At 32.7% G+C, this 16,683-nt stretch overlaps 2 protein-coding genes across 13 annotated transcripts in view; one reads left to right on the forward strand and one right to left on the reverse strand.

The window, feature by feature from the left end:
- Positions 1 to 16,683, reverse strand: part of DOCK7 (dedicator of cytokinesis 7) — a 227,551-nt gene that overhangs the window by 120,834 nt on the left and 90,034 nt on the right. The window lies entirely within an intron of this gene.
- On the forward strand, positions 4,929 to 14,746 carry ANGPTL3 (angiopoietin like 3). Of its 4 annotated transcripts, none has more exons than XM_019837134.2 (7): positions 4,931 to 5,486; positions 6,155 to 6,265; positions 8,968 to 9,082; positions 10,522 to 10,677; positions 11,060 to 11,155; positions 12,911 to 13,177; positions 13,585 to 14,746. In XM_019837134.2, the coding sequence occupies exons 1-7, from the start codon at positions 4,992 to 4,994 to the stop codon at positions 13,767 to 13,769; spliced, it is 1,425 nt and encodes a 474-aa protein (XP_019692693.1). In that variant the 5' UTR covers positions 4,931 to 4,991; the 3' UTR covers positions 13,770 to 14,746. The 4 variants fall into 4 exon arrangements, with proteins under 4 accessions (XP_044891888.1, XP_044891889.1, XP_019692693.1 ...); XM_023258774.2 differs by having other exon boundaries at positions 4,932 to 5,486; positions 10,522 to 10,635; XM_045035953.1 differs by lacking the exon at positions 12,911 to 13,177 and having other exon boundaries at positions 4,929 to 5,486.

Consider the following 16,683-nt stretch of genomic DNA (forward strand, 5'->3'; position numbering starts at 1 on the left):
ATTATGGTACATCCATATAAATAAATGATTATGCAACCATTAAAAAGGATACATCAATCTACAGGCACTCAGGAAAATAAATTTTAAAATATGAAGGTCTTGAACCAATTTTTTTTTTTAATATTTATTTTCGTGGGAGAGAGAGAGATTGAGCAAGGGAGGGAAAAGAGAGAGAGAGAGAGAGAGAGAGAGAGAGAGAGAGAGAGAGAGGGGATCCAAGTCAAGTGGGCTCTGAGCTGTCAGTGCAGATCCCAATACAGGGCTTTAACTCAAGAACTGTGAGAACATGACCTGAGCTGAAGTCAGAAGCTTAACCCAGTGAGCCGTCCAGGCACCCATATATATGGCATGGATTATATATAACACAATCCCATTTGTGTTAAAAAAAAAAAATTATATATAGCTACTCATCTAAGGGATCTAGTATGACAGAGCCCAAAATGTTAATAGTGAAGAGTCAGGATTTTTATTGTTTACAAGTTTCAGAAATACCTGGATTTCCACAATAGGTACTTTCAGCATAAAAATTTAACATTTATCAATAATGAACATGGGAGAAAAAAAGTAAGATAAATGAAATGATTTCTTCAAAGGTCACTCATCTTCTGGATCTGCACCGTCCAATAAAATAGTCTAACGAGACTACTAAGCACTTGATGTGTGCCTATTCTAACTGAAATATGCTCAAAGTACATAAACATACCAGATTTGGAAGACTTATTAAGAAAAAAGAATATAAAATATCTAATTAATGTTTTTATATGGATCACATATTGAAATAATTTTTGATATACTGGGTTAAATACACTATTAAAATGAATTTCACTTGTTTCTGTTCACTTCTTTTATGTATATAACTCATACTATATTTCCATTGAATAGTGCCTGTTCTGGACAAAGAGAGGAAAGGGAAGCCAATGTATTAATCTGGCAGTATTCTTCACCTTGGCTAATATAAATATTTCTATTTATACATGTGTTTTTCTCAAGCTATTACTTTCAGAATCTTCCTACCAAACATTAATTCAAAAACAAATGATCACATTTTGTAAAGGAAGAAATTAAAAGGATTACATTCAGAAAATCCCAATGCCTTGTGTTTTATTTGGAAGTCACATCTCTGGAAGATTGCACAACCAGGGGAGGATAAAGGACTTTGCTTTGCTTGAAGCTTAAACAAGACTTCTAAATGTCCTAAAATGCCATGTAGCTAAAGTTTTGTATATTAGTTCTTAGAAACTAGAAATCCTTAGATTAGAGTCCGATTTTTAGTTTCTTACTTGGCAGAAATAATTTTAACTTTCATAACATTACTGGTTATATTTGATTAGGGTTCTATTTAAATAGGCACAAATTCAAGCAAAGATTAGATTCTGCCTTTGACAATGTGTACTCAGACAGGAGGTGGATGAAAAGGTAGATGTAAAATATGTACTCAGACCAGAGGCATGAAAAGGCCAATGGAAAATCACTTATAAAATTGCTATTTCCATTACACTTCCCATGCTGACACTCTTCCACAGCTCATAAATATGCAAGTTATTTACTTTATGTATATTCAATAATATGTCAAGCTACTATAAGGAAAGAAAATTATCCAGATATTTCTACCCAGGGACGATATACTATAAACCAAGAATATGTGATGACTGCCTTTAATCAGCTGTGTTACATGTAAAGGAATTATATAAATTGTGCAAAACGTGTTAATATTCTAGTACAGTAACCAAAATGGAAGGAAATTCCTTCCTACGGTAAGAGTGTCCAGCTACTTTCATGTACTAGAAGGGACAAACAAACTCAAAAATCTTTTCGAATTCTTTTCTCTAAAAAGTACCTCCTATGTCAAAAATGGTTGAGCATCTACTATATGCAAATGTTGTGCTTGGAAACTCCCATCTTAAGGCCTTATCATTCTCTTTTTCATCCCATATATTTATATTGTTTCTCAAATATGTAAGGCATTGTACTAAATAAAGTACTATAAAGGATACAAATTAAAAAACGATATAGATCTTGCCCATAAACAGCTTATAGTGCAAAAGAGATAAGAAGCTGGCCCATCTCAATTTCCCAACTAGAAGGTGGATGAAACATCAGGGTCGATAGTGTTAAGCCAGAAAAGTAGACAGTTTAGTTAAGAGGAGTTTCGAAATATGCCCTTCATGACCAATGATCACAACACTTTTTCCTTTAAAAAGGAAAGAAAAAATTCAAATTTCTTCAGTAGTTCTATATGCACTTTCATAATTCCATAACATTTAACAGTGGTGAAGGTAAGATGAAAATGAAGACTAAGAAATTTTTTTGTTGTTCTTCTTTATTAGCGGAAGTATTTGCATATTTTTATTTACTTGGATTCTTTATTTCTCTTACAGATAGAAATATTTAGGGGCGCATGGGTGGCTCCGTCAATTGAGCGTCCAACTCTTGATTTTGGCTCTGGTCATATCACGGTTCGTGGGCTAGAGCCCCGTGTCAGGCTCTGCACTGAGAGTACTAAGCCTCCTTGGGATTCTCTCTCCCTCTGTCTCTCTGACTCTCCCCCATTTGCATGTGTTCTCTCTCGTTCTCTCTCAAAATAAATAAACTTAATAAAAAATGTATATGGTTCTGTATTAGACACTTAAACTATACAAAGGCTCAACAAAAGATGTAATTCCTTGTACCTACCAAGGGACTAAATGCAGAGAATATAGATTCTAGCAAAATTTTTCAACTCATGTCATCTTAACATGAGATTAAACAATATTCACCAATAAAACATTACTCTATGGGCATAAATGCATTGATTATTTCTAATTACCAAAAATAACTAATATATAATATTAGGATTATTTACTATACACCAGATAATGTTCTGTGCTTTAAAATTTTTAATTCTTAATCTTTTTTTTATTTTTATTTTTTTTTAATTTTTTTTTAACGTTTATTTATTTTTGAGACAGAGAGAGACACAGCATGAATGGGGGAGGGGCAGAGAGAGAGGGAGACACAGAATCAGAAGCAGGCTCCAGGCTCTGAGCCATCAGCCCAGAGCCCGACGCGGGGCTCGAACTCGCGGACCGCGAGATCGTGACCTGAGCTGAAGTCAGACACTTAACCGACTGAGCCACCCAGGCGCCCCTAATTCTTAATCTTTATACAACCCTGTAAGTAGGTATTATCTTCACTTGACAGCTGAGAAAATACAGGTACAGAAAAGCTAAGTAATTTGACCAACAGTCACAGAGCTGAAGAACGGCAGAGCCAGATTCCTAGTCAGCCAGCTTCTCTCCAGAATCGTACTCTCAACCACTGTGGTAAACTACTTGACTGTAACTCTTAAATCTAAAAGCCCTTAATCCTAAATCGTCAAAGGAAATGGTCTTTATTTTATACCAGGAAGAGGCATTGCTAAGAATAGAAATTTGGAAATGGTTCATGTTGTAAAGTTTTGCTTGACAATTTACTATTTAAACCGTGTAAGTACATTATGTTAAAACTTTTTCCTTTACAAAAAAGCTATTAACTTTATTTAAAAATTTCTCTCAGGCCTGATTACACACACATACACTGGTTCAAAGATCATTCATGTGATACAATAACTAACACTTTGAGTGCTTCCTATTTGCCAGACACTGTTCTAAGTGCTCTACACCTATCATTTCTTTTAATTCTCATAACCCTATTTAAGTACGTACAATAACTATCTCAATTTACAGATGAGAAGACTGAGGTATGGGGAGGTTGCATAACTTGCCCAAGACCAGAAAGTTAGAGCTGGGTCTTGGATATGGATGACAATCTGATTCCAGAGCCCACACTCTTATTTTACTATATTCATTTGTCAAGATAATGCATTGTTTTTTAAGTTGGCTTCACACCCAGCACAGAGCCCAATGCAGGGCTTGAACTCACAACCCCGAGATCAAGACCTGAACTGCAATCAAGAGTCGGACGTTTAACTGACCAAGCCACCCAGGCATCCAAAATAAGGCATTTTTAAAGGATTTATTATCTTCTCAAAAAGTTCTCAATGAGCACTCAAGAAGGCTAATCAGTAATAATTAAACAAGGGATTTGATATTTTTCCTTTTAATACTATGTTAGAAGCACAGTAGAACATTTGTTTTTGAACACACTATTAATTTGTTGGTTTTGTTAAATTTATGTTACCAAAATTGTTACCAATCTCACAAAATTCAGAAAAACTTACAACAAGCAAATTGTTTCTGACACTGGAAGTATATAATTCTGGCTTGACTGTACAAGATCACCTAATCTATTGGTCTTTCAGTGGGCACATGGAAAAGAAGTTAGAACATAGACACAGCTTTATATAACACAAAAAGGGAGTGAAATGCCTTTTAGTGTATGAGATTTTATGATAATATAAAAATATGGTTAGGAAAGATATTCTGAAGCAAAAGACATACTAACAATTACAGTGACAAATAATAAGGAATGTATAATCATGTTAGCTTATACAGAGTATCACAGGAATGCTGCATTGAGAGCCCTTAATACCACCTGAAGCAGTGGAGGAAAGCTTCAGAGAGAAACCATTTCTGGGAATAGGTTGCTGTTTCCAAAATAACTAAAATACAATTTGGGAAACCCATCCTTAATTCGCTAATCTTCCTCAACCTTAATGTTAATTTACCAGTCAAAAGAGTTTAATTGTAAATCTCTTTTAAAAATCACGGTAAATTAAAATAAGCGTTTAAAAAAGGTAGCTCTCACAACCCTGAAACTGAAGTTTATAATACTGCAGAATTAAATACAGTAACAATTTGAAATGAAGGTTAATTACTCATTTCTTTGATTTCATTTAGCACTGATCTAACTCAATATAGAAGGTTACATTCGTACAAGTTTACACAGCTTAATGATTAACTATATTCACCTGCCAACCTTACTGTTTGCAGTGTGGCAAATAGTGGTATATATAGAGTTTAGAAGTCTAGGTCTGCCTACAGGAGAAAATTAGTTGAATAATTACGATAAAAATGCACACGATTAAGCTCTTTCTTTTTATTGTTCCTCTAGTTATTTCTTCCAAAATTGACCAAGACTATTCATCATATGATTCTATGTCTCCAGAGCCAAAATCAAGATTTGCTATGTTAGATGATGTAAAAATTTTAGCCAATGGCCTCCTTCAGTTAGGACATGGTCTTAAAGACTTTGTCCATAAGACTAAGGGCCAAATTAATGACATATTTCAAAAACTCAACATATTTGATCAGTCTTTTTATGACCTATCACTGCAAACCAATGAAATCAAAGAAGAAGAAAAGGAACTTAGAAGAACTACATCCAAACTACAAGTCAAGAATGAAGAAGTAAAGAATATGTCACTTGAACTCACCTCAAAACTTGAAAGCCTCCTAGAAGAAAAAAATCTACTTCAACAAAAAGTGAAATATTTGGAGAAGCAATTAACCAGTTTAACTAAAAATCAACCTGAAATCCAGGAACACCCAGAAATAACTTCACTTAAAGTAAGTAGAAATCAAAGAGGGTTCATGATTATGTTTTCAATATGGATCTTTTTTAAAAATGTTTTAAGACATGCTACTTTGTTGAATCATTGAAATACTATAATTTTTTCAAGGAAAAAAAGCTTCTAGGAAATAAAATTTCCTGTTATAATTTCAAGTTGTTTTTTATGATTCTACACTTATCTCAGATGAAAATTATAAATCAACTAATAAAATTTTAGAACACTAAATTATTACAATATTGCCAATTACTAGAGGCAGGTAAAAGGTTAGAGGAAGATAATTTGAAACTATCCTCCCATATTGAAAATGGATAAAAGTATAAATAAATAAATAAACAAATAAATAAATAAAATGGATAAAAGTAGTAAGTAAAGGGTAAAGATTAATTCCTATTAAAATACTATGGGGTTTTTTTTCATTTAACTGAACTACTTTAAAGTTCAGGAAACCAGGTTTTAGAGATAGTACATTTTAAATCGTAAAAACAAAAGGATTTGAAGCATACAAGAGAAAATGGTTGCCAATATTCAATTATCTAATCCACTATTAGTTTTAAAAATTTAGATTGTAATAGTTACAAAAAACAAAAAAGACTCACTTAACAAAAAAGCAAAGAAAAAAGAAAGAAGAAATAAACTTCTAACCACCCTACAATCTATGTCCAGAATTTTGTAGAACAGCAAGATAACAGCATCAAAGACCTTCTCCAGACCGTGGAGGAACAATACAGACAATTAAATCAACAGCATAGTCAAATAAAAGAAATAGAAAACCAGGTAAGTCAATATTTTAATGGCTCGTCCAATCTTTTACATAAAATCTAGGTTTATGGGAACATTAAGCCCTATATTTATTTTTAAAACTTCTAGTTGGGATAGCGAGTAAACCCATCACATCGGCATGATCGTTAAGATTGGAGACTCTAAAGCTCATAAACTACCTCGGTTTGAATCTGGGCTCTAAAACTTTGGTGTGACCTAACTCCTCTGTCTCTCAGTTTCTTCACTTATTCTATGAAGAAAATAACAGAACCTATCTTATAGGAGTGTTGTGAGAAAAAAAAAAAGAATTAATTTATGTAAAGTATACCTCCAATAGAGCCACTAACATGATTCTATCAAAAGTTAAAATTGGATCACATCTCTCTTTGTTTAAAACCACACAGTAGCTTCCCATCTCACTTCCAGTGGCCACAAGACCCCCGATGACTCATCTCTCTGACTTCATCTCCACTACTCTAGTCATACTGGGGTACTCTTCCCCGTTATTCAAACACATCGAACATGCTGCTGTCTCAGGGCTTTTGCCCATGCTCCCCATATCTGGAATGCTCTTCTCCCTGGTATCTGCATGGCCCACTCTCATTTCCTTTAGGTCTTTCTCAAATGTAAAATTCTCGAAGCCTTCCCAAGTCACTTAATCAAAAATTATAATCCCTAAGCCCATACTTAAAAACCTGCTACCTCCTTCATTACTCTCCTTTTTTCCTTTACATGTAGCTCTATTTCATGCAATATATATATTTTTTAGTTATTTGTCTGTCCCCTCACGAGAATGTAAACTCCATGAGAACAGGGATTTTCTTCATTTTTTCATAGCTGATGCCCCAAAATATAGAATATTGTCTGAGACATAGTAGGAACTCAATAAATATGTTGAGTAAATTTAATGTCATATTTAACACAAAGAAGTCAACAAAAACATGCTATTATTAATAGTATTAGAAACTGTGTGCCTGATAATTAAAGTTCAATACCCAACAATATAATTAATCTACAATGTAAACAGCTGGCTAGGTGAGGGAGCTACCTGTCTTGAATAAAGCTATGTGAGAACCTACACATTTCAACATGGAATACCACAGTTCGAAAATATTAATTAGTAATGCTATGGAACAGGCACTCAAGAGGGTTCCAAAACTAATACAGACTTGGAGAAACTTGTAAAAACAAATAGTTGCCAAGAATTATAAAACAATTTCCACTAAACAAACATCATTATATGTTTCAGTAATTTTATAACTCATAATTTCAGGTTATTTTTGCTAATTATGAGACATAATTTACTAAGTTATTTTATTATTTTTCCTCACTATCCAAAAGGGTTTGTTGCCAACAACTAATTTTGATTTCCATAATTTCCTCATTACATTATTTTTCTTATTTCTTTTTTCTTATATCTTTTATAACAGTTAAATGAGCCTACTCACAGAAACAAAATGTCACTATTATCAAATTACATACATCCTAATAATAAAATGTATGAAGAATTCAAAACAATGAATATCTGAGTTGGAAGAAGCCTTAGATCATCTGATCCAACTTCCTCAAATTTAAAATAAGAGTCTAAAACTCTATGTTAAGTGACTTTAACATCACACAGTTACTCAGGGAAAAAAGGTTAATACCCAACAAATGAACTTTGCAACAGATCCTGATGAATTACGTCCTAAAAAATGCTGATATCAAAAAACACTAATAAGATATTACATATTCTGTTTTTCTCAGGCCAACAATAAGAAAAGCTTTCAGTCAATAAAATGCAAACTTTACATAAAAGTAAACTTTACATAAGCAAAAGTAACATAAGCAAAAGTAAACTTTACAAAGCACACTTTACATAAAAGTAAATTGTTATTGCTAAAACTAACAATGAAATGTTGAATGTATTGAAAGTAAGCAAATAAAGCTGCCAATCTGTCACCTCTACAGATATATTTACATTCCAAAAAAACTATTAAGAAAGCAGCCTTGTTCAGGGTGCCTGGGTGGCTCAGTTGGTTAAGTGTCTGACTTTGGCTCAGGTCATGGCCTCACGGTTCGTGAGTTCGAGCCCCGCATCGGGCTCTCTGCTGTCAGCTCAGAGCCTACTTCAATCCTCTGCCTCCTCTCTCTCTCTGCCCCTCCCCCCCTCAGAAATAAATAAACTTGAAAAAAGAAGAAGGAAGGAAGGAAGGAAGGAAGGAAGGAAGGAAGGAAGGAAGGAAGGAAGGAAGGAAGGAAGGAAGGAAGGAAAGAAGGAAGGAAGGATGGAAGGATGGATAGAAGAAGCCTTATTCAAATTATGTGCTAGGTCTTTAGGCAGGTCTGAGAATCAATCAATAAGGCCTACAACTGAGAATTATTAAAGCTTAAAATCTGCCTACTACTGAATAGCATATATATTCTATTCATGTAAATAAACAGAACATGTTAAAATATGCTAAGTAAAGTCTCTACCTTTGGTCTTGCTGTTTTTTGACTAATTTCTGGTTTGTGCTTTGCTCTCCCTAGTTTTTTAAACCCATTAAACAATGTGCCTGATTACATATTTTGAGAACAAGTCATCTATATAATCTGTACAGCATTGTTTATCCCTCTTAACATCAAGAGCAATAACATATTATGAACTTAAAGATGTATATAAATTGTAATCTTAATATCCTCCCTCAGATTCCCCTAACTGTATATTCCATACCATTTTTATATTCTTCCATCAGCTAAGAAGAACTGGTGTTCAAGAATCCACAGAAAATTCTCTTTCTTCTAAACCAAGGGCACCAAGAACTACCCATTTTCTTCACTTGAATGAAACAAAAATTGTAGAACATGATGGTAAGTTAATTTGTTGGGTTTCCTTCTTGAAGGTATTATCAAATTCTTTTCCTATCTTAGACATTCCCATAAAAAAATAATTGCTATTCTTGGGACCTGTTCTAAACTAAACGAGAGTAAAGAGACAAATCTACCAAATACAATGTGTCAACCTTAATTGGATCCTGACAGCTCTTTTAACCCTATAAAACACATTTTTAAGACAATCAGGAAAATATAGTTGTAGACTTGATATTAGATAATATGACATTATTTTAAAATTTCTTAGATGTAATAATAGTATTATAGTCATGCAATAAAATAATTTCATGTTTAAGAGATACATGTCGAAATATTTAAGTGGCTAAGGGTCATGATGTTTGCAAATTTCAAATAGTACAGCAAAATACATGTTTGTATATATGTATGTTTATAAAGCAAAAATGGCAAAAGGTTAACAATTCCTGAATACAGGTGGAAAGACTATGAAGTTCTCTCTAATGTTTCTACCTTCCTGTTTCCTTGAAAATTTTCATAAGAAAAACACAAAGACAGGAGAACAAAGTCTCCATTCGTGACGATACTTAACAAAACAATAATACTTTCAAAATACACTTACTTTTATGTAATTCATACACATACACAAAAGGTCTCTGTAAGTTTCCTTCATGTATGTTCACTCTTTCCACCTGTTGACTATGTGCTATACACCAAACACTGTAATAATGTCTTATGTAGTATTATATTTATATCCTTCCTGGGGAGCCTGGGTGGCTCAGTTGGTTAAGCGTCTGACTTCCTCTCAAGTCATGATTTTATTGCTCCTGAGTTTGAGCCCCGCATCGGGCTCTGTGCTGACAGCTCAGAGCCTCAAGCCTGCTAGGATTCTGTGTCTCCCTCTCTGTCTGTCCCTTTCCCGCTTCACTCTGTCTCTCTGTCACTCTCAAAAAAGGATATAAAATAAATTTATATCCTTCCTTTATCTAACAAAATATGTGTCTAATTCTCATTTTGTCACTTTTCTTATAAAGAAATCAGTTTGAGGGGCACCTGGGTGGCTCACTCGGTTAAGGGTCTGACTTCAGCTGAGATCAAGATCTCACAGTTCATGAGTTCGAGCCCTGCATGGGGCTCTATGCTGACAGCTTGGAGCCTGGAGCATGCTTCAGATTGTGTCTCCCTCTCTCTCTGTCCCTCTCTGGCTTGTGTTCTCTCTCTCAAAAATAAACATTAAGAAAAAAATTTTTTAAAAATCAGTTGATAATAAATATTTTAATAGTATTTGTATAACGTTGTCTAATAAATCTGCTTTAGCATAAAGTACTTTCTTGGTAATACATTACTGAAAAAGGCTAAGGGCTACATTCACCACAATTCCATAAAATGTCAAGTAAAAGCCCAAGCTCTAAAGATACAATTCCTATTACTGTATCTTATGTAATAAACTTTCTTGATTCTAGACATTCCTGCTAACTGTACCACCATTTATAACAGAGGTGAACATACAAGTGGCATCTACTCCATTAGACCCAGCAACTCTCAAGCTTTTAATGTCTACTGTGATGTTAAATCAGGTAAAACCAGCCTGAAGAGAAAATGGACTACAATTAGCTCAGGTTACTCACTGCCTATTAAGTAAAACTCAATCCTGTCATCTTTGTTGTGAATATAAAATGAAATATAAGCAACATGAGTAGTTACATAGCTCTAGTACTTATATTTGCTTTGTTTAGTTTCATATTCACTCATGCACTTATTCAATTATTTTCCATAAAGTAATCTGAAATACTATTGTTAATATGTTTATTAAGACAAATTCATTATTTGCCCTTTACTTAACTTCTTGGTACCATAATAAATAATAAAATGGTACCACCATAGCAACATTAATAACTATATTACAGTGCTACCAATTAAAACCAAAACAAGAAAACAGTATTTTGTTGCATCTGTCAGCATCAATCTACTAAAGTACACAATTACGTTCATTATATTCAGGTAGTTCATGGACAGTGATTCAACACCGAATAGATGGATCACAAAACTTCAATGAAACTTGGGAAAACTACAGATATGGTTTTGGGAGGCTTGATGGTAAGGTGACTTCATTCATTCATTTGTAAAAACTATTGGGGTGCCTGGGTAGCTCAGTCAGTTGAGCATCTGACTTTGGCTCAGGTCATAATCTCATGGTTCATCAGTTCAAGCCCCGCATTGGTCTTGCTGTCAGCGCAGAGCCCGCTTTGGATTCTCTACCCCCCTTTATCTTTCTGCCCCTCTCCTGCTCACACTCTCTCTCTCTCAAAAATAAATAAAAACACTTAAAAAATGTATTTACTGAGAAGCTATTATGGATTGGGCATTAGGAACGCAACAACGAATGAGAAATAGTCCCAGCCTTCACAGAACTTCATAGAACACATAATTACACATCTGTCAGTAATCTATACTTATTACAAGTGACTGTTTGAATTATGCTTACCATAATTTCATGTCTGCTCTTAAGTATATGTATCTCAATTTAATTGGATGGCTTCTAATTATCATAACTATAATTATTAAAGACAATTATTATTAAGTGCTATGTGCTCTGATAAGTGGTAAATGCTATATTTGAATGAGCTCTGAAGAAAACCATCCTTATCACAGGTCACTCTACTTTCTTTTTTTAACATTTTAGATATTAATTATTTGGAAGGTGAAAGGAACAAGGAAACTGCCAGATGTACAGTACTAAATGTTTAAATCTTAATTGTTTAAATATTATAAATGTATACTATAGAATGTGTGATTTAAAGGAAATTAGTTAATACAAATTACTATATTTTGATCACAAAATATAATAAAACAGGCATAACAAAAATGGTTTTAAACCCAAAAAGGCACATTATAAAAATTCACAAATGTAAGCACTCATATATAAAGTGGAAAACATCCATTATGATATCAAATTTTGACTTAACATTCAGTACTATTTGACCATTTAAGAAATTTTGTATTCAAACTACTAGTTAAATCCCTAACTAATCTTCTAAGAATGATTATTTGTAACCTCAAAATAAAAGGCTGACTGTTAAGTCCAGAGTATTCATTTACTTCTATAAGAAAGTAAGCCATTTGTACTTGTAATCCTTAAAATTGTCTTCTAATTCAATAGCAATAAAACAGTTTGTCTTTTTTCCTTAAATACTTTAACAGAAGACTGTGATAATTCAAAAGTGTCTATATTTGTTATGCTTTTAATTTCAAAGAAAAATAATTTTTAAAATTATACAGAAGTTATTAAGAATTGTTTTTTAACTTAAAATGTCTATAAAATTCTATTCCCTTATTTTTCTACAAAGAAAACGTATATCAAGCAAATATCAAAGGCCAAGACTATATTTGAAGAAAATGACACTACTATCCAAGTAATACTGGATATAATAGTAGAAATCCTTAACAAAACTTTTGATAGTATATGGGTATTAATAAATTCTTGATAGCAAAGCCAGTACACATAAGGACCCAGAAATGAGATAATATTTTACCAATGACCAGATCCAAAATATCTACAATTGCCTAATATATTTCATCCAAGAAATACATCTCACAATATTCATTTTAGAAAGGCTAATCAAACTTTAGGCAGGCCTATTAATAATATTTTTAATATTTTTTGTACATTTCACTATATTCAATAAAATTGTTTTAAAAAGAAATATTTTAAGAGACTCTAAAATAACCAAGGGATTCAAGGCTAAAACAATTCATTGATTTGCACCAATAAAAAACACTAAAAAAAACCCACAAAAACTGTTCGTGCCCAATCTGCAGGTAACAACCCACAGATTTTCACTTTCTTTTCAGGAGAATTTTGGTTGGGTCTAGAGAAGATATATTCCATAGTAAAGCAATCTAATTACGTTTTACGAATTGAACTAGAAGACTGGAAAGACAACAAGCATTATATCGAATATTCCTTTCACTTGGGAGATCATGAAACCAACTATACATTACACCTAGTTGAGATTACTGGCAATGTCCCCAACGCACTCCCGGAACACAAAGATTTGGCATTTTCTACTTGGGATCATAAAGCAAAAGGACATGTCAACTGTCCAGAAAGTTATTCAGGTATCTTTTTCCTAACATCAATAATTCATTTTCATATCTACAGAATGTCTTCCCAAAGTATTAGCTAATATCTACAATGTCAACTCTTTAAAAACTGAATCCCATATAAACATTTTGACTATAGGTAAAAATGTCTTAACATAAGTACTAACTGGATTATGGTTCAACTAGGTATTTTACCTATTTTATTTTATAAGAATTTATTTTATAATAATGTTTTATAAATAGCCTAAGATATGTTATTTTGGGTGGCATACATGAGACTTACACAGATTATTTAAAATTGGGATACATGCATAAGGCATACAATACTGTCATATTGTAAGAAATGAAGATGTACTCATAGGGAAATGCATTAACAGTAACTAGAGTTTGTATTCATTAAATTCCATATCTATCTTCTTTAGGAGGCTGGTGGTGTCACGATGTATGTGGGGAAAACAACCTGAATGGTAAATATAACAAGCCAAGAGCAAAAACTAAGCCAGAGAGGAGAAGAGGAATATATTGGAAGTCTCAAAATGGAAGGTTGTACTCTATCAAATCAACTAAAATGTTGATCCATCCAACAGATTCAGAAAGCTCTGAATGAACTGAGACAAATTAAAGAGCCAACAAATCAAACATTAAATTCATCTGAAATTACTGTGGTTTAATAATCTGATATTAAATCCCTAACACAAGGATTCAGAAATAGACTCTTGATTTTAAAGCCACTATCAACTTGAAAGTAAACATACCATCAAATCACCTCAAAGAACACCATTTATCTTTCCCAATCAAAATTCTTATATCATTTATACATATATTTTGTGATATGAGTATCAGTTTTATATAGTCACAATCCAAATTTTAACCAATGGGTGAATTTTTAAGTAATTTTTTTAAAATAAAAAACTTACAAGGACTTTTATTTTAAAAGTCATCATGTAAGCTAATTTTACAACTTCCTCAGTTAAAAAAATTTTCTTGCCAAAATTCTGAACTTGAATAAACATAAAAGACTGATAATTGTATAGTTCCTAGATTCTGTAATATTATTAATTTAAAAATTAAAATTCAGTCAGTTCAGAGTACACATGAAAATCTGTAATACTAATTTTGAAACTGATGTTTCATTTTGCTACAACAAAATCTGAAACAAATGTTTGGTATGCTTTATTTAGGAAGTCAAATGAAGCAGGATATAATACTATATTGAAGTAGATTAACTGTCTTAAATGCAGTAGATCATGATTATTAGGTCATATTGACTTTAATATCAGGTATCACTGTATCGTAACATATTTGTTAACTTATGTATATACTGCATACATTTTATATGTTTTAACACTTAATGATGTGAAAACAATTTAAAGGGATCTTGTCAGAATGTAATGAGAAAGAATGTATTTGCAGCATCAAGTTAAAGTTTAATAAGTTATTCTCCCTGGGCACAGTATGAGCCTAATACGTTTGTGTAGGTTGTCATATAGAACTAAAAATCATAACAAGTTGTTGAATGTTTAAACAGCCTGACAGATGTGTATGTACATTTTCAAATTCAATAAAGACTCATCTCTTAATATATAGAAATTTAAATTCTTGTAGTTTTTTTAGTGACACGTAATAGAAGTATGATTATGCTATTTCTAATTTAAATCATTTAAATTCTAATCCTCAAGGATTACAAGATGCCAATCTTCTGACCAGAATATCACTTGTCAGTATTTATTTCTAAATAAGGTTTTTAAAGAAACTAGCAAATGGAAATAAAATTTTGAATTAAATCCAGTTTTTAAAGAATAAAATGCCCAAGTTACATAGTGACTTACCTTAGTCAATAAATATTTGGGATTATGTATTTTTCTCTACATGTCATATATGTATAACATGTCACATGTAAACATGTATGATCTATGTGGATCATACATAAATATTTTGTTCCCAAAGAGTACAAAAGAACAAAGGCAAGAATAGGTTTTAGTTTTTAAAACCGCAGCCGAACTGTCAAAATTGACTTTGGAGCCAGAATGCCAAAATGACTTTTTTTCACAAAAAAATTGGAAGCTTTCAAATACAAAATAATGCATTATTTAATATATCAATTGCTTCTTCTATTCGTCCTTTTTTTTTTTTACAATTCTTACACAATAAGTTTCATTTTGTTTCTTTTAGGAGTACTAAGTTAGTTTTTTTCTGCATATAAAATATGCTCAGTGGAGAGATAATTCTGGAAGAGAAAGAATTTTTTATGATTCACAAATCATGTCCTTCTGTCCTCACTACTTTGCCAAGTATTCTAATTACACCACTAACTCACAATTGTCTAATCAAATGGCCTTTCCTCAGTCCACATTCTCTTGGATCTCTCTGCTACTTACTAATAAACAATATTCTTCTTCCAAACTTCACTTTCATTTCACTTCCACACTACTATTACACTCTCAGGATTATCCTTAGCCTGGATGCATTTTTATAGCCCTATTCCCTCCTAGTAAGTGATATATTTGGGCCAATGCACACTCTTCAATCATCTCTTCTACTCTGATCCTCAGAAAGTCTATTTACTCTCATGGACTCCTCTATTTTCAATGAGTAAAGTTCCAAATTTACATATTATTCCCAGATCTCTCTCTGGTTCCCCTTCTTACATTGCCTGTTTGCCATTCCTCCTTTTGATACCCTATAATCTCCTCAAATTCAACATATCAAAACTCATTAAAGCCTTACTGCCCCTGCTGGTCCTTCCTTTCTACCTTATCACACTCCTCCTTACTTCTGCATATTCACTAATGGTAGTATGCTTCCAGTCATTCAAGCTTAAAACCTGGAAGACATCTCTGTCTTTCTACTTTGTAAACCACCTCTCCTGTATCTGAAGCCACTAAATGGAATACAATCTTCCTTTGAAAGGTCTGTTAATATGATACCATTTCTTCCCATGTCTACTGCCCAAAGCCCACCAAGACCCACTTTTACCCTGAGTTTTAAATTATCTAAATAGTCTCCTAAGTTTGTCTATCTTCCTTCAATTTTCCTAAAACAAATTTACAATGGCTGCATCCTACTTTGACCTATGATGTTCAAACTTGTCTATTAAAAGAGTTTAACAGCTTGAGGATAATGAAAGCATTTCCTTACAGTGCTGGGATGAAAATGGCTTTATATAAACACAAATTTTAGAATCTTACTAGGATTTTATCTTAAATCTTACAATTTATCTTAAAATTGCATGTGAATTGTGTATTCTACTCTATAAATCATCTCCATATTAAAAAAAAAGTTATTTTTTCCCCAAATCTTCTAAAAAGTTATATTCCTGGAAGATATGTCATGTTTATCCTGTGGTCTTGCAGATCTCATATAGCAAGAATGTATACCGCAATTCAAAGGGCATAAACCTACAGAACAAAATCCCAATCTCTTCCACGTATTCAAGAGTTTCTACAATCTGACCCCAAATTATCTCTTCAAGCATTTCTTGCCCAACACAAACCCTCTGCACTAATCAAAATTATCTACTT

This window comes from Felis catus, chromosome C1, assembly GCF_018350175.1.
Source record: "Felis catus isolate Fca126 chromosome C1, F.catus_Fca126_mat1.0, whole genome shotgun sequence".
In the NCBI taxonomy this organism is placed as follows: domain Eukaryota; kingdom Metazoa; phylum Chordata; class Mammalia; order Carnivora; family Felidae; genus Felis; species Felis catus.

Coding starts and splice junctions, on each gene's coding strand:
- ANGPTL3 (XM_019837134.2), top strand. CDS start 4,992: ATGCACACGATTAAGCTCTTTCTTTTTATTGTTCCTCTAGTTATTTCT. Junction 5,487..6,154: donor CAGAAATAACTTCACTTAAA/GTAAGTAGAAAT, acceptor ATCTATGTCCAG/AATTTTGTAGAACAGCAAGA. Junction 6,266..8,967: donor TAAAAGAAATAGAAAACCAG/GTAAGTCAATAT, acceptor TTCTTCCATCAG/CTAAGAAGAACTGGTGTTCA.